At 51.3% G+C, this 27,057-nt stretch overlaps 2 protein-coding genes across 18 annotated transcripts in view; one reads left to right on the forward strand and one right to left on the reverse strand.

The window, feature by feature from the left end:
- The first annotated feature begins 324 nt into the window (after positions 1 to 324).
- On the forward strand, positions 325 to 20,654 carry Sdcbp2 (syndecan binding protein 2). 12 transcript variants are annotated; one of them, XM_052723501.1, is made up of 10 exons: positions 3,745 to 3,840; positions 4,632 to 4,717; positions 10,179 to 10,251; positions 10,494 to 10,563; positions 11,281 to 11,381; positions 16,628 to 16,786; positions 17,375 to 17,550; positions 17,631 to 17,802; positions 19,819 to 19,910; positions 20,170 to 20,654. In XM_052723501.1, exons 2-10 carry the CDS (start codon positions 4,644 to 4,646, stop codon positions 20,222 to 20,224), a joined length of 972 nt encoding a protein of 323 aa, XP_052579461.1. In that variant the 5' UTR covers positions 3,745 to 3,840; positions 4,632 to 4,643; the 3' UTR covers positions 20,225 to 20,654. The 12 variants fall into 12 exon arrangements, 11 of the variants coding, with proteins under 11 accessions (XP_052579468.1, XP_052579467.1, XP_052579461.1 ...); XR_008214961.1 differs by having other exon boundaries at positions 3,746 to 4,717; positions 20,170 to 20,284; positions 20,377 to 20,654; XM_052723500.1 differs by having other exon boundaries at positions 3,747 to 4,097.
- A 545-nt stretch (positions 20,655 to 21,199) lies between these two features.
- The window catches only part of Snph (syntaphilin), a 44,214-nt gene continuing 38,356 nt past the window's right edge, over positions 21,200 to 27,057 (reverse strand). For all 6 annotated transcript variants that reach the window (XM_052723498.1, XM_052723497.1, XM_052723496.1 and 3 more), the window contains one exon: positions 21,200 to 25,220. In XM_052723498.1, the coding sequence (XP_052579458.1) occupies positions 24,053 to 25,220 (1,168 nt within the window). In that variant the 3' untranslated portion in view covers positions 21,200 to 24,052. The remainder of the gene's footprint in view (positions 25,221 to 27,057) is intronic.

Here is a 27,057-nt window from a genome sequence, read left to right on the forward strand (position 1 = left end):
TTTCCCCATCAGTGGAGTGAGGCCTCCACAGCCAGTGCTGACTTCCTCATAGGGCCAAGTAGCCCTGGTTTGTTCCCATCTCTCCAACAGCTCATATCAGCTGTGTGTCCTTAACCCCACCTCTGAATCTAGACTAAGGCAAAGGCCTCGTGTGCCTGGTGACTGCTCTGTTTACCTAGTCATACAGCCTAACCTGGGCCCATCCCAGTTTATTGTGAGTCAGCTGAACAAGGGGCGGGCACCACCCTTCCCAGAGCAGGACTCCAACTGGCACACAGGCCACCAGCACATCCCAAGAGACTCTGCAGTGGCCGGAGACGGAGACAGAGCATCTGGCCAGCAGGTAAGAACAGAGTCTGTATTGGCTGGGACAGATTCTAAACAAGACCTGCTCACAACCATTTCTTTGCCTCTGTTGTCCTGTCTTCAAGGACTTCCTGGGCAGTCCTTTTAAAAACTTGCTTCTCTCTTGGGATGAAATGGGAACAAAGCTTCCCTTTTCTGACCCCAGGCCCTGGCAGGGTTTGAAGGATGAATGCTTTTCTTCACTGTTCTATGCCTCTCCCCTTACTCCAATCTGTCCCACAGCCGTTAGCCAGGAGGTCCCAAAGGTGGCTCTCTCTCAAGAAAGGCTCAAATCCTCACCGAGACCTTCAAGCCCTCCAGGACCTGAACTTCTCCCCACTTCTCTGGTTTCTTCCCTTAGAGTCCTTTGAACAGCTAACTTCAGTCTTGGGGGGTCAGGTGTCCCTAAACAGAGGGCACTCTCACCTCAGGGTCTGTGCAGTGGCACTGGCTCCCTGGAGTGTTCTTGCCCAGCCAGTCAGCCCTTTAAGCTTTTGGTCAGATGTCTCTCACCCCCACAGCAAGCCTCCCCTGCTTGTACTGCCACTCTGTTCTCTCTCCATCCTACTTCGTATTCCTCCCCAGTTCTTCCCACCACCCGACACAGCCTACAAGGTTTAATCCAGCTCTTCAATAAAGCCCCTACCTCAAAGAGTGATGATTTTGCTCTTTCTGGAGCTGAGGACTGAACCCAGGGCCTTGTGCTTGCGCTCTACCACTGAGCTAAATCCCCAACCCCTGCTCACTTCTTACTGCTGGCATCCCAAAGAGTACCTGGACTTATGAGGTGCTAATAAATGCATGTGGGATGAGCAGAAAGCTATTATGGAGTTGCCTATTTGTGCTAGGTACTGTGCTAAATGTCCTCTATGTGCATTTCTTTTAAATAATCATCTAATGCCTGGATAACTGTGGTGAAGTGTTATTACTGCTATTACAAAAGAAATGACGTAGGCCCTTGCCCGGTCTTTGCTCTCACAGCCAGAGCAGGTAGTAGATTGAGCCTCTCTCTAAAGTCCAAGCTTCTGCTCTGCCTCCCCTAGCCCTTCACTGGGGGAACAGCAGTTTCTGAGTCCAGTTCCCTCTGGCACAGTACAGCCCTGAAAGAAGAGGGCACATGCTTGCGGCTTAGCAACAGCCTCCTCCTTGCCGATTCACCAGATCCCTGGGCTAATTTGGCCTTACAGGAGCTATTACTCCACTGCATTAACCCACGCTTCTGTTTTCTGAAGGATGGATGAGTTGTCCACAGGAACAAGTGGGAGTCCCTGAGCTCCAGCAGTTTGGAACAAAATGTTCTCATTCTTTAAGTTCAAAGATGGGGGCCGATGGGCTGATTCCACAGGGCCTGCTGATAGGCTGTGGGCGATATTATTGCTTACAATATGAAGAGGTGTAGAAAGCTCTGGGATGGAAATCTGAAAGGTGTGGGGAAGGGAAGTCCCTCCAGGAGCAAGGACTGGATGGGTTCCCTTCAAAGACGAAGACAGCAACTTGTAGGCGCTGAACAAACCCTTCCATTGTCACACTGCTGTGTGTGTACCTCATGGGGGCTGCAGTTTCCCTTTCTACACCCAGTTAGTCTCCCAAGGACTGTCTACAGGTGGTAATTGGAAGAATGTTTATCTAGGTGTCAGGTGACATTTCTGGGGAGACGTGAACAAACATTTGTTCACCTTAGAACCAATGACAGAGCAACTAAAAGATGCCATGTCTCCGTGGTAAACCAAGGCGTTTAGTGGGGTTGGAGAAGCCTAGGACTCAAAGGCAGCTGCATCACAGAAGAGCCCACCCCAGCAAGGGCGATGGCTGCAGATTCCTCCCTGAGAGTCTTCTCTCCTCTGGCAATTGTTCGGTGCTTATAGAACCATGGGGGGTGAAGGGCTTTGTGAATCCTAACTCTCTGAGCTTCTTGGAGTCTTGATGCTTCCTTAGGTTCCCGAGTCCTCCCACTCCCTTCCAGGAGGGAATGTTGTTTCAATTGAGAGGAAATGGCTACCCACTAGGTTTCAGAATTCTCTTCCCTGTCTGCTTTTCTCCTGTAACTTTATGAGGGCTTGGCCCTGGGAATTCACACTGGCTAGTGAGGATACGGGCAAACAAACACAGCATGGTGGAATTTCAATCCAGGAAATTCGAAAGGCCTAGCTCAGTGCTTCCTAAACATTTGGGGAATGAATAATGACTAGGGAATTCATGAGATGCTGTGGTCTAGGCAGAAGAATAACGATCCTTGGGGGTTGTGTGGGTGTAGGATTTAGAGGCAGGCTTAGAACTGAACAATTCACCACATGAACTGTGGATGGCATTCAAGACAGAGGGAACAGCAGTGCCAAAGCATGGAGGCATGGGTTAGCAGGCTGAGTTTCAGAACCAGCAAATCGTTTGAAATGATCTATTGAAGGTAAGAAATATCCAAACAGCAGGTGGAACTCAGGCCTGGGCCTCCCTATCCAGGAATAGCACACTCTACTTTCACTGGCTTAAACTTTCCATCCTTCATGGTCATAGGCAGGTCTTCTCCCTCTCGGAGGCTTCCCTGCTTTTCCAGCTATTTTTTTTTTTTTTTTTTTTTTTTTTTTTTTTTTGGTTTTTTCGAGACAGGGTTTCTCTGTGTAGCTTTGCGCCTTTCCTGGAACTCACTTGGTAGTCCAGCCTGGCCTCGAACTCACAGAGATCCGCCTGGCTCTGCCTCCCGAGTGCTGGGATTAAAGGCGTGCGCCACCACCGCCCGGCCTTTTCCAGCTATTTTTCCTGCACCCCATGGAGTCCATTGCCTAGGTCCCTTACAAAGGGCGATCAGTCTGATTTTCCGTGGAAAGTGATCCCTCAGCCAAGTCCACTTCCCTGGACAGCAGATGTCCAATGGTTCCATCACTGATGGTTGGGGCCTGTGGGTGGGTGGTGGGGGTGCATTTTTAAGCAGGGCAGGTCGAGTCAGGGCCATGCCAGAATCCCGAGAGCGTGGGAGAGAGGGCGACATCAGAAGCAACACCTAGGGATTTGAAGGCGCTTCTAAATTAAAGGGAGAGGAAATCTCCTTTTCAGAACGAGCAGCGGGTCGCGTGTGAACTCTGCTCTCCCATCTATCGCCGCCTTAGTGGCGAGTAAGTCAAACCGGGTGACGAGCTACGACCCCAACAAGGGGCTCTCGCGAGAACCACCGGCTGAGTCTCTTTGGGTACACATGAGGAGGGCTGAGAGCCCGGGTAGTCTTCCCCACCCGTACTCCTTTGCTGCATTGCTGGACTCTGGATACGGGCGCCTGAAGGAAACCCGAAGCAGGGTGCACTCTAATAGCACACACCGTCCGCGACAACAGGATACCCGGCTAGCTCCGCAGCCGCGGGGCATCCTGGGAGCCTACAGCGAGCAGGCTGGGTGCGCGTGCGCTGTAGGCGCCGCACGTGGGCAAGCCGGATCTCTGTGCAGGAGTTGTACCCGACAGGGGAGATGCAGCTTCCGGCCGGGCTCCGAGCCTTAGAATAGCAGAGTGTAGGCGGCTTGTGGGGGCGGGTCGGGTCGGGTCGTGGACCCGTGTGACGTAGGGGCGTACAGAGGATGTCCCCTGGATAGTTGGGACTCTCCCGGGTACTCAGTGCGTGAAGTGTGCGGAGTCTGTGCCTACTTGCTCCCGTTTCTAAAGAGAAGGGACGGGTTACAGGTTCGCCTTGAGTTACTGCCCAGGCAAGGACGCCTTGTAGTGAGGGGAAGAACAGCAGCCTGCAATAGAAGACTGTGCACCGCCCCTTGTAAGGACAGAGGCGAAAGGGTTTTAGTCTGGAAGCAGTTTCCAGGAAGTGGGTCTCTGGGCCTGTTTTCTCTCAGAGGGCAGCTGCAGAACGCATCTCTTCTATTGCTGTACTGTTAGAAAAAGGTAGACAAGGGTGGTCTCTTACGTTTGTATATGCGCAGTGCATACTCCTGGTGGCAAAGCATAATTTGGTATATGGTAACTGCTGAGCATTATTTCAGGGCTAAAAGCCACCTGGAGGGTGCACTGTAGGGCAGGTCCCAGGTGAAGGGGTCTCCTCCCTTAGCTGATCTAAAAGGCTAGAATCATACTCGCCCCTCCTCTTGGGAATTCTCGTCTTAGGATAGTCATTTTTGCCCCGAAGACTACCCTAGGACCGAGAACTGCAGCCGTGTCCTCCAGCAGCCAGCCAGGCAGCACAAAATCAGCAAAGGGCTGGCTGGGTACTTGAGCCGCAGGGAAGCTGGTACAGCCCATCTACGAAAGAGTCCTGGCTATGTGACTTAACCTTGTCAATTTTTATATTTTTCAGTACAAATTAGCAATGAACTTCCTATTTTCAGATTTTGTAATGCTAGCACAGGTTCATGTCAGAGAAGCAGGACTGCAAGCAGATGGGTGAGTTGGGCGGGGGGGCAGGTGTTGGTTGGTTGGGTTTGGAAAGAAGCCTACACAAAAATACCCTTCAGGGATGAACTTTGTTGGGAGAAAGATCCTTGAGACCATAGGAGCCATGATCAGGCCTTGATGAGGGAGAGCATTAAGAAGGAATGATGTTTTCTATCAGAGACAATGTGATTAAGGACAGGAGAGGCTTCCCCTCAAAATCTGGAGAGGAGGAGCTGCGTTAAGAGAGAGAGAGAGAGCTTAGAGTGACCGCTGTCATAGACAGAACGGGGGAGGTAACATGGGAAAGTATTTGAGTTTTATATCCTTTTGGGGAATGGCAGAAAGGGCCACACCACATGATTTAGTCTAGGAGAGACATGTGACAAACAGCATGGAGGAGCCAGGTTCGGGATCTGGTCTCCTAGAGTGATCATCTTAAAGGGGTAGGCCCATGATTGACAATTCATATTTAAGGAACTACACAGGATTAAGATACACAAGGTGGGGACTGGGGAGATGGCTCGGTAGTCAAGAGCACTGGCTGTTTCTTCCAGAGGACCCGTATTCAATTCCCAGCACTGACATGGCGACTCACAACTGTCTGTAACTCCAGTTCCAGGGTACCTGACACCCTCATACAGACAGACATGCTGGCAAAACACCAATGCACATTAAAAACAAAAAACAAATCGACTCACAAGGTGCATTTAGACCTCTGGTTCTTGGTTCCATTTCTAAGAAGGGCATAATATTGAAATACCAGAACTCTGCTTTACAAGGGGAAGGATGGAAGGACCAAATATATTGCCTCTGGCATATTATTGCATTATCCTCTGTGCACAGGGTTTGAGAGGTTCTGCAGCCAATGAGAAGGCCCTCCTGGGACTCCCAGTCTAATAAGACAGCAGGACAAGGAGAGTCAACTACAAGACTAGTTAATAAACAGGAGTAAGGACATGGGGGAGCACTGTGACGTGCACCCATCCAAAGCAGGCTTCCTATGAGAAAGATCTTATGGTTTTAGACTTCAGGATTATTAGGAATGAGCTGGGCAAGGACCAGGGGTTGTAATCCAGACAGTATGCCAGACAGGGGGACTACCATTCTAAGGCTGAGAGACAAGAGAGAGACATCCATTCCAGTATTTCCTTGTTGCAGCAGTTGAAAGTAGGGGTGGGGGAAAGGCACATGGAAAGATGAGGAACTGGGGAGTAAGGTCAAAATGGTAAGCAATTTGTTGGAACTCAATGCCAATGACTAGAGTGGCCTGGGTGTGGAGACAGTGGAGAGTGGTAGGGCCGTGCACACTGGAGTCTGTGGGTGTTCAGTTGACACTTCGGGTGCCAAAGCTTCCCCCTTTTCCGGGATCAGTCAGAATCTGTTTAGTGTAGCATCTGCAAACAAATTGTTAAGTATTCTGCAAGGTCAAATACAATTTCTTTACATCTGGCCCTTGGGCCACCAGTTCATTCCAGGGAAGATTCAAGAAGCCCGTGGGGGCCATTTTAGGAAATACAGGCTAGGTTCCAGGGGGGCTACTGGTGTGTGTGTGTGTGTGTGTGTGTGTGTGTGTGTGTGTGTGTGTGGTGTGTGTGTGCTGGCTAGTTCACGTCAACTTGACACAAGCTAGGGTCATCTGAGAGAGGGAACTTCTGCTGAGAAAATGCCTCCATAAGATCTGACTGAAGGCAAGCCTGTGGGGTATTTTCTTTCTTAATTAGTGGTTGGTTTCGGAGGGCTCAGCCCATTGTGGGTAGGGCCACTCCTGAGCTGGTGGTCCTGGGTGCTATAAGAAAGCAGGCTGAGCAAGCCACGAGGAGCAAGCCAGTAAGTAGCACTCCTCCATGGCCTCTGCATCAGCTCCTGCCTCCAGGTTCCCATTCAGTTTGAGTTCCTTCCTTGGCCTCCTTCAATGGACTGTGATTCAGAATATGTAAGTCAGAAAAACCCTCTCCTCCCCAAGTTGCTTTTGGTCACGGTGTTTCATGACAGCAATAATAAACCTAACTAAGGCAGAAATTCGTCCCTTAGGATATTGCTGTGATCTACCTCACCATGTTGTTTGGGGGAGGATTGTGGAAGGACTTTGGCACTTTGGGTTGGAGAAGCCATTGAGTGTTCAAAGCTTGGTGAGCTGTTGTGAGAACTTGGAAGATTAGAGGGTAGTGCCGAAAGCAGTGTAGATGACGGAGGCCTGGCTTGGGAAGTTTCAGAGAGAAGCAAAGGCCCAGTTGGGGCCGTTTGATACTTTGAATTAAGAATCTGTGGTTCTGGTCAGCTGGGGCTGAGGACTCAGCTGTGATTAGTAAGAGAGCAGCACCACTGAAGTAAAACCATCGCTTTACTGCGACAATAGATGCTGGCCAGCTGGGGCTGCTAAACGAATGGTGATTACAAAAGACCAGCACTAGCCAGGTGACGTCTGGGAAGTGTTTCCTGAGAGTCGGCACACAGCGCTGTGTTCTAGACTCAGCCAGCGTGGTGCCATGTGCTGGCAGCTGGGCGGCAGTGTAAGAGCCACCCAGGTGGTACTGGTTTTGAAGGTAGGAGGGGGTCATGGAGAGCAGCACCCCTCCACAGCCTCTGCATCAGCTCCTGCCTCCAAGGGGGAGGGCTTTAAGCAAAGCCACAACATCCTGGCCTCATGCATAAAAGGCCTGGTGGCTACCGTCTGGGGAGCAGAGAAAGAGGAGTCCATGGCCTATTTAGGGGATGCTGTGGCACTAATGAGGGACAGAACAGTGAAAGAGGTCTGTATGGCAGGGATATGGGTGAGAGGTGACTTGATAACACACGAGAAGGATGGTGGGGGTGGTAGTTAAGGACATGGGTTGGGGCAGCAAGTACAGAGGGAGAAGTGACTTATGAGAATGCCCTCAGTGCCTGTGGGTCATACAGGGTCATGGGGCTGGTTTCACACATCATGGCACAGCCTAATCAGTTCCCTATGTCACCTCTGACATTCCTGTTACATGTGGGCAAGAAGGACATACCTTGACCATTAATAGTGGCAGTGAGCTGGAAAGGCATGGGGTAACTGAAAAGTTCAAGGTGGGTGTATAGCTCAGAGCCTGTCCTGGTGACAGGGCCCAGTGTGACAGGGCAGTGACCTTTACCCTAGAAGGCGGGTCCAGCAAGGGGGAGGTGACAGGGAGGTAGGGTGGGGTATCTAGCTGGAGTGGCCTGCCTCGCAGAGGGCAGGAAGTATGACAGAGCCAGGAAGAACCCGGAAGGGCAGATTCCCCCTGGACGGTTCACCTAGGGAGGGAATGGTGTGTTTTTAAGAGGTTGATAGTCTGAGCTGCTTTGAACACCTCGCTTAGAGGTGCTGCAGATTTTCAGGCGGGATGATGAAGTGTGTGTATGTGCAGTACCCCTGCATCGTCTGTTCCTCCTCCCTGTGGAGCAGGGTTATACTAAGTGCCCCAAGTTTGTGTGTGTGTAGGAGAGAGGACTGTGGTGTCAGAGTGGAACCCAGGGCCTCCAGTGTGCCATGCAATGGCACCACCACTCGACTCTTCTCTATGGAGTAACGAAGGATCTAACTTGTTTTTGATGCTACAAGAGCCCACGGTTGAGAGACTTTGAATTTCTAAAGAGATTTTGGATTTTTAGGAGACCTTGGATTTTTAAAGAGACTGAACTTTTAAAGTGTTTGGATTTGTAAAGACTGATTGTAGTATTAATATTAATTAATGAGGACAACAAGAAAGGAGTTGGGGCTATCATGGTATGGACACTGGGGTCAGGCTCACTCTCTTGAAGGTGGGGGTGCAGAAGCCATCGGGGTCAACAGAGTGGGCATCCCAGGTGAAGTGCTGGCCTGGGCCTGAGAAAGAACACAGAGTGTTGCTTAATAAGTGATGTGTTTGTGTGTTAAGTTGTCAAGGGGTCAATTGTACTACCTAGTTTTTATGTCAACTTGACACAAGCCAGAGTAGAAGGAACCTCAATTGAGGAAATGCCTCCATAAGATCCAGTCATAGGCAGGCCCGTGGGGCATATTCTTAATTGATGTAGGTTCTGCCACCCCTCAGTTGGGTGGTTCTGGATTCTACAAGAAAGCAGGCTGAGCATGCCATGGGGAGCAAGCCAATAAGCAGCACTCCTCCATAGCTTCTGCCTCAGCTCCTGCCTCCAAGTTCCTGTCCTGTTTGAGTTCCTTTTGGTGATGAACAGTTATATGGAAGTGTGGACGAAGTATACCCATTTCCTCCCAGGTTGCTTTGGTCACGGTGTTTCATCACAGCAACAATAACCCTAAGCCAGCTGGTGCACTGCAGAGCTGAAATACTCAGGATGAAAAGAATTGGGAGGGTTTCTAGAGTCTCCTGCCTTTCTGTAAATGCTAAGTCCCAACCTGCTTGTAGTTGTGAGTGATGCTGTGCCAGCTCCCAGCCTTACCTGGTATGCAGCAGCTGCTCCATGTGCACCTGCTGAACCGGATGAGGAAACCTCATAGTTCATCTGACCTTTGACACATGGCTCTTGACCCTGTCTGTTCTAGTAGGTATATCCTGGATGGTCCACTAGGTTTGGTTTCTAAGATCCAGGGTCAGTCAGATGTGGAATTTTGTGGGTGGAGATTGAGCTTGAAACAGACAGACTGGTGTAAATCCTGGCTCTTCATCTCTGAAATGGGATAGTAACTCCTGTTGCTGATCATAGAGTGCTGTGGGGCACAGGTGGCAGGAGCAGCTGTTCTACCGTTTTTCAGAAAGATAGGTGTAGGAAGTTTCTATCCCGCTTGGTCCCGCAGCCGTTCAGTCCCAAATAAACACACAGAGGCTTGTATTGATTATAAACTGTTTGGCCTGTTGCCCAGGCATATAACTAACTAGCTCTTATGCTTAAATTAACCCATACTTCTTGTCTGTGTTTAGCCATGTGGCTTGGTACCTTTTCTTAGTGCAGCATTCTCATCTTGCTTATTTCCTCGGTGTCTGGCTGGAGACTCTGCCTCTCCCTTCCTCTTCCCACCTTCTCCTAGTCTGGTCGCCCCACCTACACTTTCTGCCTGGCTACTGGCCAACCAGCATCTTATTAAACCAATAGGAGTGACAAATCTTTACAGTGTACCTGAGCATTATCCCACAGCATTTCCCTTTTTTCTTTTCAAAATAACCCTAAATCTAATCTTCCTTTGTTTAGCTTTTTTCCTGACCATCATCCATAACAATTTGTAACCAACATTCTAAACAAAGACAAACATCCATAATCCATTTTTTGGGAATGCGAACATAGTTTTTTAGGCTACTTCCTGCTGATTGGGGGCACTGGTAATCTTATAGGGACCCAAAGAAAATTTAGGATTATGGTCAAGTCCTGCCTGGAGTAGTCTGTGAGGCTGGATCATCTCAGCCAGCACCCTTGAAGCCTTTCTGGATGCAGATAGGAGCAGCATCCTCATCCTTCCTGGATGCAGATAGGAGCAGCATCCTCATCCTTCCTCACCCTCTCTGCTTTGCAGGGTGCTTCAAGGAGCAGTTATGTCTGTCCTATACCCATCTCTGGAGGACCTGAAGGTGAGCCAAGTCATCCAGGTAAGGAACTAGTCTCCATCTGCCTAGAGTCCCTTATTGTGACCTTGGGAATTAACCTTAGTAACTAAGGCTTGTCTTGGGGGATGCTGGGTACTGGAAGCCCTTGGGAATTCCTTGGAAGCCCTGGGACACAGTGCAGAGGCTGATGCAGTGGCTCTCAGCTTGTGGGTGGCGACCCCTTTGGGGATTGAACGATCCAAGAGTCCCAGCTACAGCTGAGCAACATTTCACATTCTTTTTAGGCCCAAGCCAGAGCCTCACCCAGGATGCTCACTCCGTCAGCCCCGATGGCTTCTGCACCCCCACTTTCAGGTGAGTGAACCTGACCCCAGCATCATGACAGCTCCGTCACACAGCCCAGCATTGCTGGGTCTCTCACCATGGAAGGCAGGCCCGCCTCTCCTGGGTGTGCCGTGTACTGACTCTGAGAACGTGGCCCAGCATTCTGGCCACATCTCAATGCCCGTTTCTCACCTGTCACTTTGTGGGACTCACGTATAATTCACCTTCCCCCTTTGAGGAAACATTGGAGAAACTGACGTGTGAGGCAGAAAGTGCCTGATTTGGGGCCACCACAGGCAGACTGTCTGGGAAGACCAGATTTTGAGGTAGCCCTTAGAGAAGCCCATAGCAATCTTGAGCCAGTCCTGTGAGAGAAGCTTAAACTAGGGCCCATGGTTCCCCCTTCGGTGCTCTGCCATCTCCCCAAGTTGCCATCCACCATGGCCCGTGGTCTCTGGTAGTCCTGCACCTGCTCTGGCTTTGTGTCAGCTGTCAAAGCAGTTGAATTGAGTGCCTCAGGGGTATAGGAGAAACTCAGTGTCTGAGGCTACTCCTAGACAGAGGTGCTTCGAACCTTGGGCAGAGCTGGCCCGTGCCACTGGCAAGCATCCCCAGGACACACAGCATGGTCAGGGGATCAGGGTGTGGTTGAAGTTTCCCAGGTTCATGGAAAATGAGTGGCCCTGGGCCAGCCAAGGTGGCTCTGCGCAAGCCCCTGGGTGACCCTTGTCTCTTCTTTGCCATCAGAGTTGTACCCAAACTTGGCAGAACTGGAGAGTTATATGGGGCTGTCCCTCTCTAGCCAAGAAGTCCAGAAGAGCCTGCCTCAGATTCCAGATGGTGACAATGTAGGTATTTGTCCCCTGCCTCAGGTGGCCACTAAACATCCTATCTCTTGGTCTTGCCATTTAAAAAGGTGTGTGTGTGTGTGTGTGTGTGTGTGTGTGTGTGTGTGTATGGATATATTGTCAACCCAGTCATTCTTTATAACAGCAATTGGGACCCAAATGCACTCACCCTAAATTATGATGGTTGTCTTTTTTTTTCTTTGACATGGGGTCTCACTATGTAGCCTTGGCTGGCCTGGAACTGTCTGTGTAGACCAGGTGGCTTCAAACTCATAGAGATAGATGCCTGCCTCTGCCTTCCAAGTGCTGGAACTAAAGACATGCACCACCACTCCTGGATTTTTTGTTGTTGCTGTTGGTTTTCTCATAACAGGGTTTCTCTGTGTAGCTCTGACTGTCCTGGATAGTTCCTAGTGCTCTGTAGACCACGCTCTGTAGACACACTGCACCTGCCTCCTGAGTGCTATGATTAAAGGCATAAGCCACCACCACCCGGCTTCTTGAATGTTTTTGAAAAGGATTTATTTTATTTTTATGTATATTATTGTTTTGCCTGTATGTATGTGCACTACATGTGTGGTTGGTACCTGAAGAAACCAGAAGGGGGTGTCAGATGCCTAGCTAGAACTGGTGTTATAGAAGGTTGTAAACCTCCATGTAGGTACTGGGAATCAAACCTGGGTCCTCTGCAAGAGCAACAAGTGCTCTTAATTGCTGAGCCAGCTCCATACTCAACAATTTTTTTTTTTTTTTTTTTTTTTTTTTTTGGTTTTTCGAGACAGGGTTTCTCTGTGTAGCTTTGCGCCTTTCCAGGAACTCACTTGGTAGTCCAGGCTGGCCTCGAACTCACAGAGATCCGCCTGGCTCTGCCTCCCGAGTGCTGGGATTAAAGGCGTGCGCCACCACCGCCCGGCTAACAATTTTTTTAATTGTAATTACTTTCAATGTTCTCAACTTTTTTGTGTTTAAATAGTAGGCTCCCGGTAACTTGCAAAGACAGGAAGTCTATTTCACCAGTATTGCCTCCATAACCACAGAACAGTAGCAGGATGAATAATTTACACTAGTGGAGTGTCTGTAGCTCTGGGCAGGATCATCCCTCCCCAGGAAGCTCTCCACCCCTTCGTGGTCACACCTGCTCCCTCCTCCAGCCCTCCCCAACCCCTGTAACCTTCTCCTCTTTTTATTTCTTCCATTGCTCACCCTTCCTCCCCCCTTTCTTTTTATTTCTTTGGCAGTACTGGGGACCTCATGGGTGTTAGCTTGTTCCACAATGTGTCACACTCCCAGCCTTGGTTTCTGTCTGTAGAATTTTATTTCAGAATGTTGTATAAATGGAAACCAGAAAGTATGACTCTTTTAGGGTGTTCTATGCATGTGTTAGTTGTATGTCTGGTGTGTGTGTGTGTGTGTGTGTGTGTGTGTGTGTGTGTGTGTGTGTGTAGACTAGGGTTGATGTCTTGCTCTATCCCTCCCCACCTTATTTTTTGAGACAGGGTCTCTCACTGAACCTGAAGCTCCCTGGTTGAGCCAGGCTGGGTAATGAATGGCAGCTATCCTCCTGTCTCTGTCTCCCCAGCTCCCCAGCACCGGGGTGACAGATGCATGGTCACATACCCAGCTTTGTATGTGGGTTCTGAGAATCTGAATTCAGGATCTCATGTGTGCATAGCTGCCACTTCTTACCTGCCAAGAATAATTTTAGTTTCTTACTATTACACACAGAGCTGTTGTGTAAAGGCTTTTGTATGGATACAAATTTCCTTTTCGGCATAGCGGGCGGGAATTTGCAGTTGTTACACAATGTGATAAATCTGCATTTGTAGGCAGCTGTCAGGCTATTTTCTGGAGGGGTTGTGCATTCATCTCTCCTGTCAATGGTGCCAAATGCCTGGTGTCTTCATATCCTCACCAGCACTCAGTGTCATCACTAGTTATGACAAGTCTTCATCTGCATTTTCCTAATGGCTAGTGGTGTGGTATATCTTATTATGTCCCCACCACCTGAGACAAGATCTGGCCCTATCTGTCTTCAAACTCAGTATAGCTGAGGGTGGCCTTGAACTTCTGACACCCCCCACCCCCCACCCTGCTTCCATGTCTCAAGTGCTGGGGTTACAGATGTGTGCCACTGCACCTGGTTTGTGTGGTGTTAGGCAAACCCAGGGCCTTAGCACGCTAGGCAGGCACCCTCCTGACTGAGCCGCATCACGGGGCTCATTTCATGCATATTAATTAGACTTTTAAAGGTCGAGTTTAGTGACTACACTTTATAATCTGAGATCATCATCAGATAACATGGGTTATAAATACCATCTCCCAGTCTTCCTCGGCTTAGCTCTTTATCTCCTTGACAGAGTCTTTAGCAGAGGAAATGCCTCTAATTTTGATGAGGTCAAATATATTTTTTCATATTTTCCCCTTTCTTTTCTTGGATTTCCTGTCTAAAGAATTTTCCTTCAAGCCCTAGGTCCTAAAGATTTTCTCTTTTACATTCTTCTGAAATTGCTATAGTTTTGTTTTACATTTGACTTTTGTACACACTGGTTTTGTGTCAACTTGACACAAGCTAGAGTCATCAGAAAGGAAGGAGCCTCAGTTGAGGAAATGTCTCCATGAGCTCCAGCTATAAGGTGTTTTCTCAATTAGTGATCAATGGGGAGGGCCCAGCCCATGGTGGGTGGTGCCATCCCTGGGCAGGTGGTCCTGGGTTCTATAAGAAAGCAGGCTAGCCGGGCGGCGGTGGTGGCGCACGCCTTTAATCCCAGCACTCGGGAGGCAGAGCCAGGCGGATCTCTGTGAGTTCGAGGCCAGCCTGGACTACCAAGTGAGTTCCTGGAAAGGCGCAAAGCTACACAGAGAAACCCTGTCTCGAAAAAGAAAAAAAAAAAAAAAAAAAAAAGAAAGCAGGCTAAGCAAGCCCTGTGAAACAAGCCAGTAAGCAGCACCCCTCCATGGCCTCTGCATCAGCTTCTACCTCCAGGATCCTGCCCTGCTTGAGTTCCTGTCCTGACTTCCTTTGATAATGGGTGATGAACAGCTGTATGGAAGTGTAAGCAGAATGAACCCTTTCCTCCCCAACTTTCTTTTTGGTCATAGTGTTTTGTCGCAGCAATAGAAACCCTCACTAAGACAACTTTATAATTACACTTGAATAGATTTTTGGAAAAATATTGCTGCCTGGGGGAACCAGCCTCCAGCAGCACAGGGTTCAAAGGGAAATCCACAGATTCGGCACGTACTAGACTTTTTTATCTGAGGGGGTTAGGGAAAAGGACACTCACACTCTCTCTTGATGGTTTCCTTCTTTATTTTTCTGTGTTCTTTATTCTGTGTTTTATATTCTTTTTTCTTATCTCTATCCAGAAATGTCCCTTCTGTCTCTCTTGATGTTTTCCTTCTCCTTCTAACTCTCTTGATGTTCTCCTCCTAATTCTCTGATGCACTCTAAAACCTGTGAACACATCTCCTAACACTAAGATTAAAAGAATTTAAACTAGCTGGCCTACTGGGACTCAATTGTTTTTCTTAATCATTAACCTAAGTCACAGTCTATACAGCTCCTTCATGTGTTCTAGCTGTGTGACACTTCCTTGTTTTATTTTTTTATCATCAAAACTCTATTTAAACTAACATTATTATTAATAATTAGACAGTACAGCTTAGGAAGAAATCATCTTCATAATAATCTACAGGTAAAAATACCCAGTAGAACGGGATGTTTCCATGAGATAAGCACATTACAGTACAGGCAGTAGGGATCTCCACACCCCCATTCACACCATGCCAGATCCCAGAGAAAGAGCGGCAGCAAACAGGTAAAGGCACAGCAGAAGCAAAAGACATTCTGCAGTCCGTGGTCTCGGGACCTTGCCTATCCGAGATTCACCCATCAGGGGGTTTCCTCCTGGTGGGCTGACACCTGAACTTCAATTGCCACCTGCTGCTCCTCTGACACGGCCACCAGCAGAGAAGGTTCCTACGTCATAGTTCCTATTTTTCCCCTGGGCATCCATTGCTGCAGTGAATCTTGTTGAGATAGCCCCATATCCCAACTGATCTTGAGCTCTGCCACAAAGCAATTGTCCTCTCCATGGTAAGGTTCTCTCTGGAGTTCCTAGTTGGCTGTTGACTGAGGTGTCCAGTACCTGCTGCCTTGGGTACTGTGGCAAGAGAAACCTTGATGTGTCTGTGCAGTTCCTCACATTCTGTTCTTTTTGTTGGAATCGGTTTCACTATTCACATCCCATTGCCTTTCTACCTTAAGCTAGATCATTCCACCTGCATCACCAAAACAGCTTGGAGGATGTTGATAGAAATGTGCTGTGTCTGTGCACTGGCCTGAGGAGTCAACAGCTTTGCTAGCTCTTCCAGGGTGTGCATACTGGAAAGCTATTTGCTTAGGTCTTTGTTGATGTTTATCAGGATTTTTGTCACACAATTTCTGCACATGTCTTGTTAGATTCATACATATCTCATTTCTCCTGCTCCCCCCCATTTTTTTTTTTTTTGTTAGAGTGTAGATAAACACAGTTGTGTCTTGCTCAGACTGACTTCCAGCTCTTGGGTTCAAGTTATCCTCTTGCCTCAGCCTTATTGGTAGCTAAGACTACAGATGCATGGTGCCATGCCCAGCACAGTTGATTTCTATATGCTGGCATTGAATTCTAGGTCTTTGAATGTTTGTATGTATTTACTTATAAGTAGCAATTTGTTTTTAGATTTCTGTGGATATTCTAGTAGACCATCATGCCATTAATCAACAGGAGTAATTATATCTCCTTTCTGTCCTGTGTGCCTTTTTCTATTTTCTTGCCTCACTGTCCTGTGCCTGAGACTGGACATCCTTCTCTTCTGTCTCCCAGGAGAAATCATTTGTTAATTTTTATTCTTGGTTCCAGACAAAGTCAAAACTAGCCTTTCATTTCCCATGGCTCATTACTTGCTGTGAAATGTCTTTGTTTTAAGTGGATCTTTTCTTGACATTCATTTCCTTTGGAAAATAAAGGGACTCCTTCCTGAGCCTGGCTTCCTTTCCCTTTCCTCTCGTGTTTTGGGGTATGGATTTTGACGCCCTCTAGTGGCATCATCGAGCTCCATTCCCGCGCAGCCTCTGCCAAGTGTGTTTGTGTGTGGAACCCAGGGACTGTTCCATCCTCTTATTCATCCCTTCCTAGAACCCAGAGACCCTGGAGGCTTGGGACCCAGGTGCCTGGCTGACCACCCTCCCCCGCTTGTGTTTGCAGATGGTGGTCACTAGCCCCGGGCCTGGCCAGGTGGCAGCGCCAGTCTCTGGGAACAACCTGGGGGTGCTGCGTGCAGAGATCAAGCCTGGCATGCGTGAGATCCACCTGTGCAAGGACGAGCGTGGCAAGACTGGACTGCGCCTGCAGGCTGTTGACAAGGTAAGCAAGATCTGTGGCGGACCCCAGGAGGACAGTGTGCCTCTCTGGTGCTAAATAGCACTTGTCACAGCCCCAGGGATACAAGCTCCCTTTCAGGACAGTTGCCCGGCAGTCTGAGATGGCGTAGAGTTTAAGGGCCTCCCCTTCCAGGGCTCAGGGAGTCTCTGTATACGGTAAGGAAGGTTCCAAGCAGGCACCATAATACCCGAGGCCTCAAGGCTGTGCCTAGTTGCAGCAGGATCCTCTTTAAGTCCCATACAAGGCTCCTTTTACTCAGAGCCCCTGTTTCCTGTACCCCAACGCCCTTGGGTCTGGCTTCCTGATGACTGTAGAGAAAGCCAGCCAGATGATGCCCTTGGGAAGGGTGATACAGGAGAATTGACTGTGATGCTGAAATCCTGATTCAGCGGACTCTGTGTGGTCTGATGTGTTTCCTCCTCCAGGAAAATAAGGGTAACCTGTGTATCCCCCTGCAGACCTTAGGTTCCATTACACTCTAAGCTCACAGGGTAGGGGGAAATGAACATCTGAAAGGAGGGGCCTGGGACAGGCAGCCAGGGGTGCTGACTCTGGAGTCTTGTTTCCCAGGGGCTCTTTGTGCAGCTGGTCCAGGCCAACACCCCTGCATCCCTCGTGGGGCTGCGCTTTGGGGACCAGATCCTGCAGATTGACGGGTGTGACTGTGCTGGGTGGAGCACATACAAAGCTCACAAAGCACTGAAGAAGGCATCCGCGGAGAAGATTGTCATGATTGTTCGGGACAGGTCAGTAGCCAGGTCCCAGCATCCTCCCTGCTTGGCCCCAGCCACACCCGCAAGCCCAGCTTACCATCACTCTCTACCAGGCCGTTCCAGCGGACTGTCACTATGCACAAGGACAGCTCAGGCCAAGTTGGATTTTTCATCAAGAAGGGGAAGATTGTATCCGTGGTAAAGGGAAGCTCCGCAGCCCGTAATGGACTTCTCACCAACCACTACGTGTGTGAGGTGAACGGACAGAACGTCATTGGGCTAAAGGTAGGCAGTGGTGTAGCTCTGCCAGGAAATGCGGGCACTGTGGAGATGGTGGGGGTGGGATGGCTCCTGTCTGCATAGGCTGTAGAACCTGCCAGAGCCTCAACACCCCCATCCTAAGGTAGACGGGGACTTCAGTATGACTGTGTTTGTGGAGCTCTGAGCAGTTGTCAATCAGGAATGAGTAAGTGCCCAGTAAGAATTCGCTAACATGCAAGATGTGCCAGAGGGGTATCATAATGTGCGAGGACACGGGATCCCCAGATGGCTGCTGGCCAGAGGATACCTCCTCCTCTGTGTGGCGCTTCTCTTTGGATGCTAATCACGTACAGTAATGAGGCTCCCTTTAGAAAACGTGACTTGGAAATCCATTGCTGGCCTTGGCTTATTTAGGGAGGGTAGGTAAATCCTCTATTTACAAACCAAGAAGGTACAGAGTGGCTTTGGACCCATGCTGTAGATGTGGGAAGAGGGGTGTCTTCTGGGAATGGGCAGTAAGGAGCTGTGGTTTGAGACTTGAACAAATGAGAGCAACTCAGCCCTGACTCATGCTGCTACTATGGGAGTGTGCCTCTCCACCCACCGGTGCTCATGGGGCAAGTGGTGGCATCTCACTCCACAGTGGGCATTGTAGACAAATTTCTAAGTGGTCTTATTAAATAAAAAACACGGAGCCAAATATAGGAGTGAAAGCCTTACAGATCGGAGAAGCCACCAGCCAACCTTAACTCACCAACTCTGCAGCTTCCAAATGTGTGTTACTTCCTGTCTACCCACACCTTTATTGCCTTGCTGTTCTGCCCTCTCATTGGCTACCTCACTGCCTGTCTATACAGACCTCCAGGTCTCTATGGTTTTTTCTAATAGTGGCTGACCTTTATCCTCTGATCCTCAGATAAATTTTATTGGGGGACACAGATAAATGATCACCACAGGGCATAAGCCACTCCAGTCACGTGTCTGCTTCCTTGTCCCTGGCAGTCTCCCTTCACCTTCTGGGGAGGCGTATTCTGGTGGCTGTACTGCTGTGATCAGGAAGTTTCTTCCCGTGTCTGAGATCCCTCCTGGTGAATCCTCTCCCATTTCTCTGTGGTCAAGCATACCGGGCAAAAGGCCACCACAGTCTGTGCTTGAAAAGCTGAGTGCAGTAATGCCACTCCTGAGCAGCTAGGGATTGCTTCTTTGAAAAGACGACAGTCCATTCCTAACTCTAAGAGCAGCCATGCTTGGATGTGGTTCACATAGCTGCACCGATGGCCCATGGCGTCACTGACCTTACAGGTTACTCCACCTAGCTATGGTACCATGAGACCCTCAGGTACTCGGTCTGTGCTCTTGAGCAGTGCCTAGTAGTCACCCTTTCTGAAGTCAGGTATCTTTCAAAGTTTGCGGCCATCACTAGTCCTATGGGGCATCTCTTCTCCCATTTATTCTGGAACAACTAAGAAAGCACAGAACCAGATTCTGTACATATGCAAAATGATGGTCACCAGGAGCTGAGCAGGGACCAGAGGCCCTTTCTCACAACGGTAGTCATTCGACTGGTGGACACCGTCTGCATGGAGCTTGTCTGTTCTCTTCAGGATCTAAGCAGTTTCTACAAGCTTTTCTTACTAGTCAGTGAGGTGTGGGAGAGGACCCATGTGGCTGGCTCAGGCTGGTGAGCCAGCAGGAGTCTGAGGACCCAGGTGGACCCAGTGTCCCCCACAGGAGCCTAAGTGTAACTGGAGCCAGTGAAGTTGGCAGAGACAGGAGAATCACATTTGTGGGGCAGTGCTGTAAGGCCCACATGGCTGGCCTTCAAGAATGGGAGGCCAGTGCCATGCTCCCGTGACCCTGCCAATCTCAAATGAGAGCAACAATACCCCACTTGAGATGTCCAGGGTCCCAGCAGCCAGCCGCTGCGGGCAGGTGTGAGGTGTAGTTGGTGTCCTCTAGCAACAGCCACGCTGAGCCACCAGTCAGGTGGCAGTGCTATTCCTGTTCCTCAAGATGACCAGTCACTCTCCTCCTCTTTAGGACAAAAAGATTACGGAGATTCTGACCACAGCCGGAAATGTCGTCACACTGACTATCATCCCCACTGTGATCTACGAGCATATGGTCAAAAAGTAAGGCTGTTAACCCGACCCCTGCACTCTGCTTCCTGTCCACCTCCTGCGCCCTGGCAGCCTCAGTGCTGACCCAGAGCACGGGTCTGGTCTGTTCTATCTTCGACTTTTCTCCAGTTCATGGTGGCCAGTGGCGTCTCATGACTTGAAGTCCTTAGAAGTGGGGGCTGAACGCAGCCCCTGTCGGGTGCGCAGACTGGGGTGGGACGAAGGACCAACAGGGACCAGTTTCAGCCACCGTCACTGTTGCCCTCTCTAGGTTGTCCCCACTGCTGCTTCACCACACCATGGACCACTCCATTCCAGACATCTGAAGTCACGGGCAGCCCAGGCCTCCCGCCATCCTGCAGCAGATGGCAGTCCTCAGATGACAGGTTGCAGCTGGCTTGCTGCCTGGGTCTGGGTACTGCAGGGGTCATGTCCCAGGTGGACGCATATTGGATGAGTCTGTCATTGCTGTTTCCAGGCCTCCTTGGATCCTGACTCCTCGCTATGCTGAGGTACAGGAGGGACTGAGGTTCTCTGTACCCTAGCTGCTGGGCACTTAGGCAGAATGGCAGAATGTCACCGAAGGCAGCTGGGTCCCTCTGCAGACTTTCGCCTCTTCTAGAAAGTCAGCCACCTGACTTGACAGAGGAATTCCTCGTGTGTTCTTTGCCTTCACTGATCTTTGTCACAGATTGTATATAGATTACTTGTGTAACCCTTTACTGTCTTTTGAATAAAGAGTGGATTTTAAACACAGCCCCTTCTATGAAAGTTCCTGGAAATTCCAGAATCACTGGACCCATGACATGCCAGGGCTGCTTTTGCTTTTGGACAGAGACCAGGCCAGGGCCTTATCTGTGTGCCTCTGAGAGCAGTGGTCTGTCTGTGTATCGTGGGCTGCTTGCCAGTCTGTCATAGGAATATTGGCACTGAGGGTCATGTGGCTGTGGGATGGCAGGGATAGGAGAGGAGACTCCGCACTGGCTTTGGGACCCCGGCTTGAGTGGTCGTGGCCATTTTTGTAGCTACAGAATGGGCCGAAGAAGCCATTTCAGGACTACTGGGAAGAACTGGAATAGTCTCCCCGTGTTAGGCAGGATGTGACTGGGATCCAAGTGGGGATTCTAGATCCCGTACCTGATCCCAGATGGGCAGAGAAGCCCCAGGCCTACACAGCAGGGCCTGGTGGGGCTGAGCCAGCCAGTGGCTGGTTCCATCTGTGTTGGGTGCCATGGTGAGTTCTCACCTACCCCAGCACACTTAGAGAAATGACACGGTACAAAGACGCCAGGCCGAGGGGCTGCGTGTGTGTTCATGCTTTAATTCAGAGCTGTCTGCTACAGGCACAACTCTGTCCGAACAAAAAGACAAAGGAGACCGAGAGTCAAGACCCCTCCCCCCGGCCCCCGTCCTGTGTCCCCTGAAGTTTCTGTCAAGGGAATAGCCTGATGTGAGAGTGCACGGTGGTCTACTCATGTCGTCACCTAGTTCAGAGGGGCTGTGAGTGCCCTGGGTGGGGGCCCTCAACAGCCTCTGGCCCTCGAGCCTGGGATCTGCTGTCCGATGCCTGTGCAGGTGGGAAGGGGTCTCAGTGAAAAGCTCTGTATGCTACCTGCTTGAAGACATTGGTTGTGAACTCTGCTCAAGGCTGCCTCTGTCCTCACTGAGCCCTGACAGAGGGCTCCAGAACTAAGGAGCTACTCCTTCAAGCCACTGCGCTCCAAGGGTTCAGTAGCTATAGAAGGCAGTTCGCGGGGACACTTCCTCAAGACCTTGTTAGCTCTGACTGGAGGCGGGGAAAGGAGCACCCTAAACATTTCTGCTCCAGGAGCCAAGGGCAAGAGGGCAAATTGCAGCCTATGGGGGCTGGCCAACTGGGAGGAAAGGGGGAGCTTTGGGGATGAGCATCAAAGGGGGAGCCTGGCCCAGTCCCACCTTGCTCTCAGCCGCCTCCTCCAGATCTGGAACCAGCAGGCTGCTGAAGTGTCGACGTCCAAGCCCACTTCCTGGGATTGCGCAGGCATCGCAACCCCTCTGCACGGGTATGGGACTCTGGGCTTATATACACTTAGGAGCAGGACCTGTACCCCAGCCTGCAGGGATCCAGGGTCATCCAAGGGCTGGGTAATGACCTGCTCACTCCACTGGCAAGGAGCAGAGCCCTTCTGATAGGCAGAACTCACAAAAGAGGACCCCTGCTGTAGGCGAGGCAGGGCTAGGGTCAGAGCAGGAGCAGGGTGAATGGTCAGCTTCACTTACTGCCTCTACAGACCTGGACGCTTTATAATGGCTTCTCCAGCAGCAGGAGCAGAGCGGACCACAGTCCTAGCCCTGCCCAAGTCCACCAAAACACGAGACACGACAAGAAGGCCCAGACAGCAAGACATGGAACAGAGGGGCTGCGAAGTTGGACTAAATGCCAATGGTGAAAAATATATGGATTTTATGTTGTCAAATATAGTTCATACATTTATTTTCTCAGCAGAGCTTCGACTGTTGCTAAGGAGACATATGGAGCTCCATGAGTGCACGGCGCAGGAGGCTGGGTCCGTGGCCAATCCTGGCTTCACTTTGGATCAGTTTTATCCCCTGTCTCTCCATGGCACCACCCCAGTGTCCTATGGGGCAGCCCCAGCGAGGCCTCAGGCATTTGGGTTTGGTTCAGCTGGGGTAGGGGTGCTCCACCAAGGATGGCCGGTCTGAGGCCCCAGCCAAGGTGGGGGAGTTTTGGAGGCACAAAGCGCGTGGCAGAGGGCTCTTGCCCTGATGGCTAGGCTGGTTGCCCACTCCCAGTGCATGCAGGTGCCCTTGGGGAGGGCACAGAGTGGAGGGGCAGAACTCAGGAGTCAAGTAGTGGCTGCCGGGGCATCGGTGAGGGCAAGCAACCTTAGCAGAGAACCAGAGAGGCTCCTATGCCAGAGAGTGAGATGCAGGCTTCTACCAACTCCCTGGGTGTGGGCCAGTCAGGTAGGTATGACCTCTCTGGGAAGAGGGAGGTGAGGATCAGGGCATCTTCCCAGGCTGACTGGACCAGGAGCAGCCCAGGCAGGCTCCCACCGCCTGGCCATGCCCCTGATTAGGAAGCACATTCAGGGGACCCTGCTTTGGCATGGATAGGCAGATACTGTGGCTTCAGAACCCTATCTGGAGATTCCTCCAGATGGCCACCTTCCTCTGGAGACAGCTGGGTCAGAGATTCAGAAGTCCTCATCCCAGAGAGCAAGCAGCCTGGGGGTTCTGGGATGGGCAGGAAACCAAGACCCTAAGGGAACCAAGAGCAAACATAGGCAGGGTCTGAGGACGAAGGGCCTGGGGCAAGTGGCCTCTGACCTTCCCAACTGGCTGAGGCACCTCTAGGCTACAGATGAGATAGACTCATCTCAGAAGGCAAAGGGTTCCCAGAGCTGCTGGCCTTGCCTTCTCTGTACTGGCGCTCCCTCCCAACCCCATGATTAGTGTGTCAGGAGTAGTGATGGGCACTGGACAGCTCATGAAGATCTAACACACCCAGAAGCCAAAAGGAAAACAGACTGTGGGGGAGGCCTGGAGGACAGACAGACAGACACAGAACCTACCCTGCCCTCTGCCCCTCCTGCCTGAGCTGGTCATGCCAGCTGGATCACACTTTGCATCCCAGGGCAAGGGAGGAGGAGAGGCTGGAGCTTCAGTGGGACCCGGGCAGCCAGACCCTGCTTGGAGTGCTTCTCTGCATTTGGGGTCCTGGCTGCCTCCATTTGAGGAGGTAATACTGGTCCAGGAGCCTGAGGAGGGCACACGGGGTGGCGTGGGCGAGAAGACATGGAGGTGGACTGGGTGCTGGAAAGGATGCAAGGAAAAGGAAGATCCCCAGATCAACACAGCCCGGAGACTCTCTGAGCAGGGCCTGCCTTGTCTGAAGTCCGGGCGGCCAGAGGGGCCAGAGGGGAGCTCTTCCCAGTTTCTCCCTCTTCAACTGGCCACCTTTTCTCTTGAAGCTTTGGGATGCCTTTCTGAATCCCTGACACTATTAACATCTGGCGGGGGGGGGGGGGGGGGGGGCACTATTCCAGACCTGAAAGTAAATAAGAGGATGCCCATGGGGATCTGAGGGGGGCAGCAAGTGGCATCCTACAATCAGTGGTCAGGCTGCCAAAAGTGGAGAGCTGGCAGCCTCCTCAGAGCTGGGAGCCGCCGGCTGAGCTGGAGCTCGGCTGGCTCAGCGAGCGGCAGCTGATCCTACGGATGGAGTGCAAGGCCACTGTGCAGCAGCCCCGCAGCAGGGAGCTGATGTTGTAAATGGGCTGGCCCTGGCGCCGCTGGGAGCGGCAGAGCCAGGCCACTGTCGGCACAGCTGGCACTACCACAGCCAGCAGATCCACAATGTAGTGGCGGCTCCAGTAACTCTTGGGCTCCTTTTCGGTGGCAGCTGCCTCCTCCTCCTCTTCCACAGGACACACCACACTCACTGGCAGTCCCGGGTTGGAGTTGGCCGCAGGCCGGTGTGTAGCCGGCCCACAGGTGATGGGCTCTGGGGCCTCAGGTTCATCACCCACTGTCACCACCACTGCCGAGTTGGGGTCTCTGGGCCCCGAGGGGTAGGGATCCAGCTCTGAGTGCCTGTCCTTGGGGACTGTCCCACACACCTGAGCCTGGCCTACTTTCTCCAGGATGGTGTCCAGGTCAGGCTGGTACTGCACGAAGTCTGTCTGGATGGCCCGCTCCTGCATGCAGCTGGCTTGCACGCCAGCCTCCATGCCGCACAGCAGCTTCTCGTAGGTGTTGCTGGCAGGGAAGCGGGGGCCCAGATTGAAGGAGCTGTGCAGTGAGGCTTCCTCGAGGCCACAGTCCACTCCTGATGACAGCAGGCTACTGGCCTCCAGGGCGTCCGTCCGACTCAGTGTGTCGTCAGCAGCCACGAATCCACTGTCGGCTCCATCCTCAGCAGAGGCGCTGGAGGGATCCCCTGGCTGGCGGTCGCCACAGACAGCTGGGTCACTCAGCTTGGTGTAGGTGGAGCTGCGGGTGAGGGAGCGTGCAGGGGACCCGCCAGCCGACTCCCCAGTTCCTTCCTCCTTGGCTACTCCATTCTGGGCTACCTCCATGCTGTGCAGCAGCGTCTCCAGCTTCTTGTTCTGGATATTGATGTCCACGAAGTACTTCTGCAGCCCCTTGTCCTTGTCAATCAGGTTGTTCTTGACAGTGTCGATGACCTGCTTCAGCTGCCGGATCTCCTTGCGGGCCTCCTTCAGAGCCAGCTGGGCTTCCACTCGGTGACACTCCTCCTCAATCCAGTCCTCCTGCATGCGGGACAGCTGAGTCTTCAGGTCATCAATCTCCGTGTCCCTGTGAGCAAAGGAGACACACTTGCTCTGCGGCCTGTCCTCCCACCCGTCAGTGCTGCTGTGGAGGGGCCAGGGGATGTCACCAAACACAGATGGCCCCAGAGCAGGGTGGCTCGACGCTAGAGCTGACAGTAGGAGGATCCCCCCACAGGGAGGAGGAAGGGGGTGGAGCCAGGGGCCAAGCCAGGAGAGGCTTCCTTGAGAGGGAGAAGAAATGGCAGCCGGAGCCACATCCCCATCTCACCGCTGAGCCACGCCCTTCACGTCATCACCTCCAGAAGACACTACCCAGATCCTTAATTGATGAGCCCACTGCTATAATAATGTAATAAACTCCTGCCGGGCGGTGGTGGCGCACGCCTTTAATCCCAGCACTCGGGAGGCAGAGCCAGGCGGATCTCTGTGAGTTCCAGGCCAGCCTGGGCTACAGAGTGAGTTCCAGGAAAGGTGCAAAGCTACACAGAGAAACCCTGTCTTGAAAAACTAAATAAATAAATAAATAAATAAATAAATAAATAAATAAATAAATAAATAAAAATAAAATGTAACAAACTCCTAATGCAAAGCAGCGAACGTGAGAGAGGGGTATGATTTCCTACTGAAGCAGCTTGTGAGTGTTTTAAGTGGAGAGACGTTTGTCCCCAGACCCCCAGGGAGAGAGAGGACGGTGACGAGAGAAACGACAGCCTTTGGTGTTGGTGGGGGAGCCGATGACTTTAGTGTTCCTCTTGCAGAGAGAACAGAAGTGAAAGGAGCCAGAGGAGGGCGAGGAGGACTGGGTGGCTCTCTTGAATGCATGCTAGAAGCTTCTTTGTATTTACTGTCAAGAGGAGGGGCTGAAGAGATGGATGGGAAACGCAGTTACCGCGAGAAGGGTTGCACCAGCAACAGAACAGCAGCGAGGCTTCCACCCAGAAAGGCTAAAGCCTTTCAGGTCCCTGAGTCCCAGATGGACCCGGGGGTGCTGAAGAGGGAGGTGGTTAGGGACCCACGCCGCAGTGGCCAAAGGGAAAGTCAGGGTGAGACTCAGTGGACACTGATGGCAAGCAGTGGGAAAGGCGGACACTCACGGGGCTTACCATCCTGTCCAGGCACTCTTTCTCAGGACCATCTTAGCGATGGGATCCACATAGGACATCTCAGCTGGAAGTCTGGCTTATGTGAATAAACTACTAATGGCATGGCTACCACTAGGGGGGTTCTGAGCCTAGCAGAGTGACTGTGCCACATAAGGAACCACAGATTTTCCAAAGTTAGATTGAGAATCCCACTCGGGAATAGGCTCCAGAGGTCAAGCAATATCCTCTCGGAGGGTCTGACCACGGTATAATTCAGCAGTGGGCTAGAGGAGGGCAGTGAACTAGAGCTACCTAAGTGGCATCAGCAGGCAGATAACAGGCATGGGGTCCTTGATCTCCCTCCTCTTCCTCAGGGTGGAGCATCTCCACTTCCCACTGGTGCACCCCCCCCCCCCCCGAGGTGAGTCTATAAGAAGGAGCTGAGCATGCTCAGCTTAGCAGCCCCTGTGCTTCTCTCCTTGGAGCTAGCTAGACCTCAGGGACAATGGCATCCCCGTCCTGAGCTGGCCTGCAGCTATAGGAATAACATGTGAACCGTATCTTGCAGCAAGGATGCAAGATGGAAGAAAAAACACCTCAAAGTGTGGGAACACAGTGTCCACAAGCACAGAGGGGGTTGTCGAAGCACATGGTGGCTGAGAAGTAGAGGGAAGGCTAGCATAGGAGTATGGATATTAAATAATACCTGGAGGGTGGGAGGAGAGAGGCCTTATGCCAAGGACAGGCCTGCTGAGGGCCTTTCAAAGGTAACAGTGGTTG

Source organism: Peromyscus californicus, unplaced genomic scaffold (genome assembly GCF_007827085.1).
Source record: "Peromyscus californicus insignis strain IS unplaced genomic scaffold, ASM782708v3 Scaffold_7__1_contigs__length_154581171, whole genome shotgun sequence".
Taxonomy (NCBI): Eukaryota; Metazoa; Chordata; class Mammalia; order Rodentia; family Cricetidae; genus Peromyscus; species Peromyscus californicus.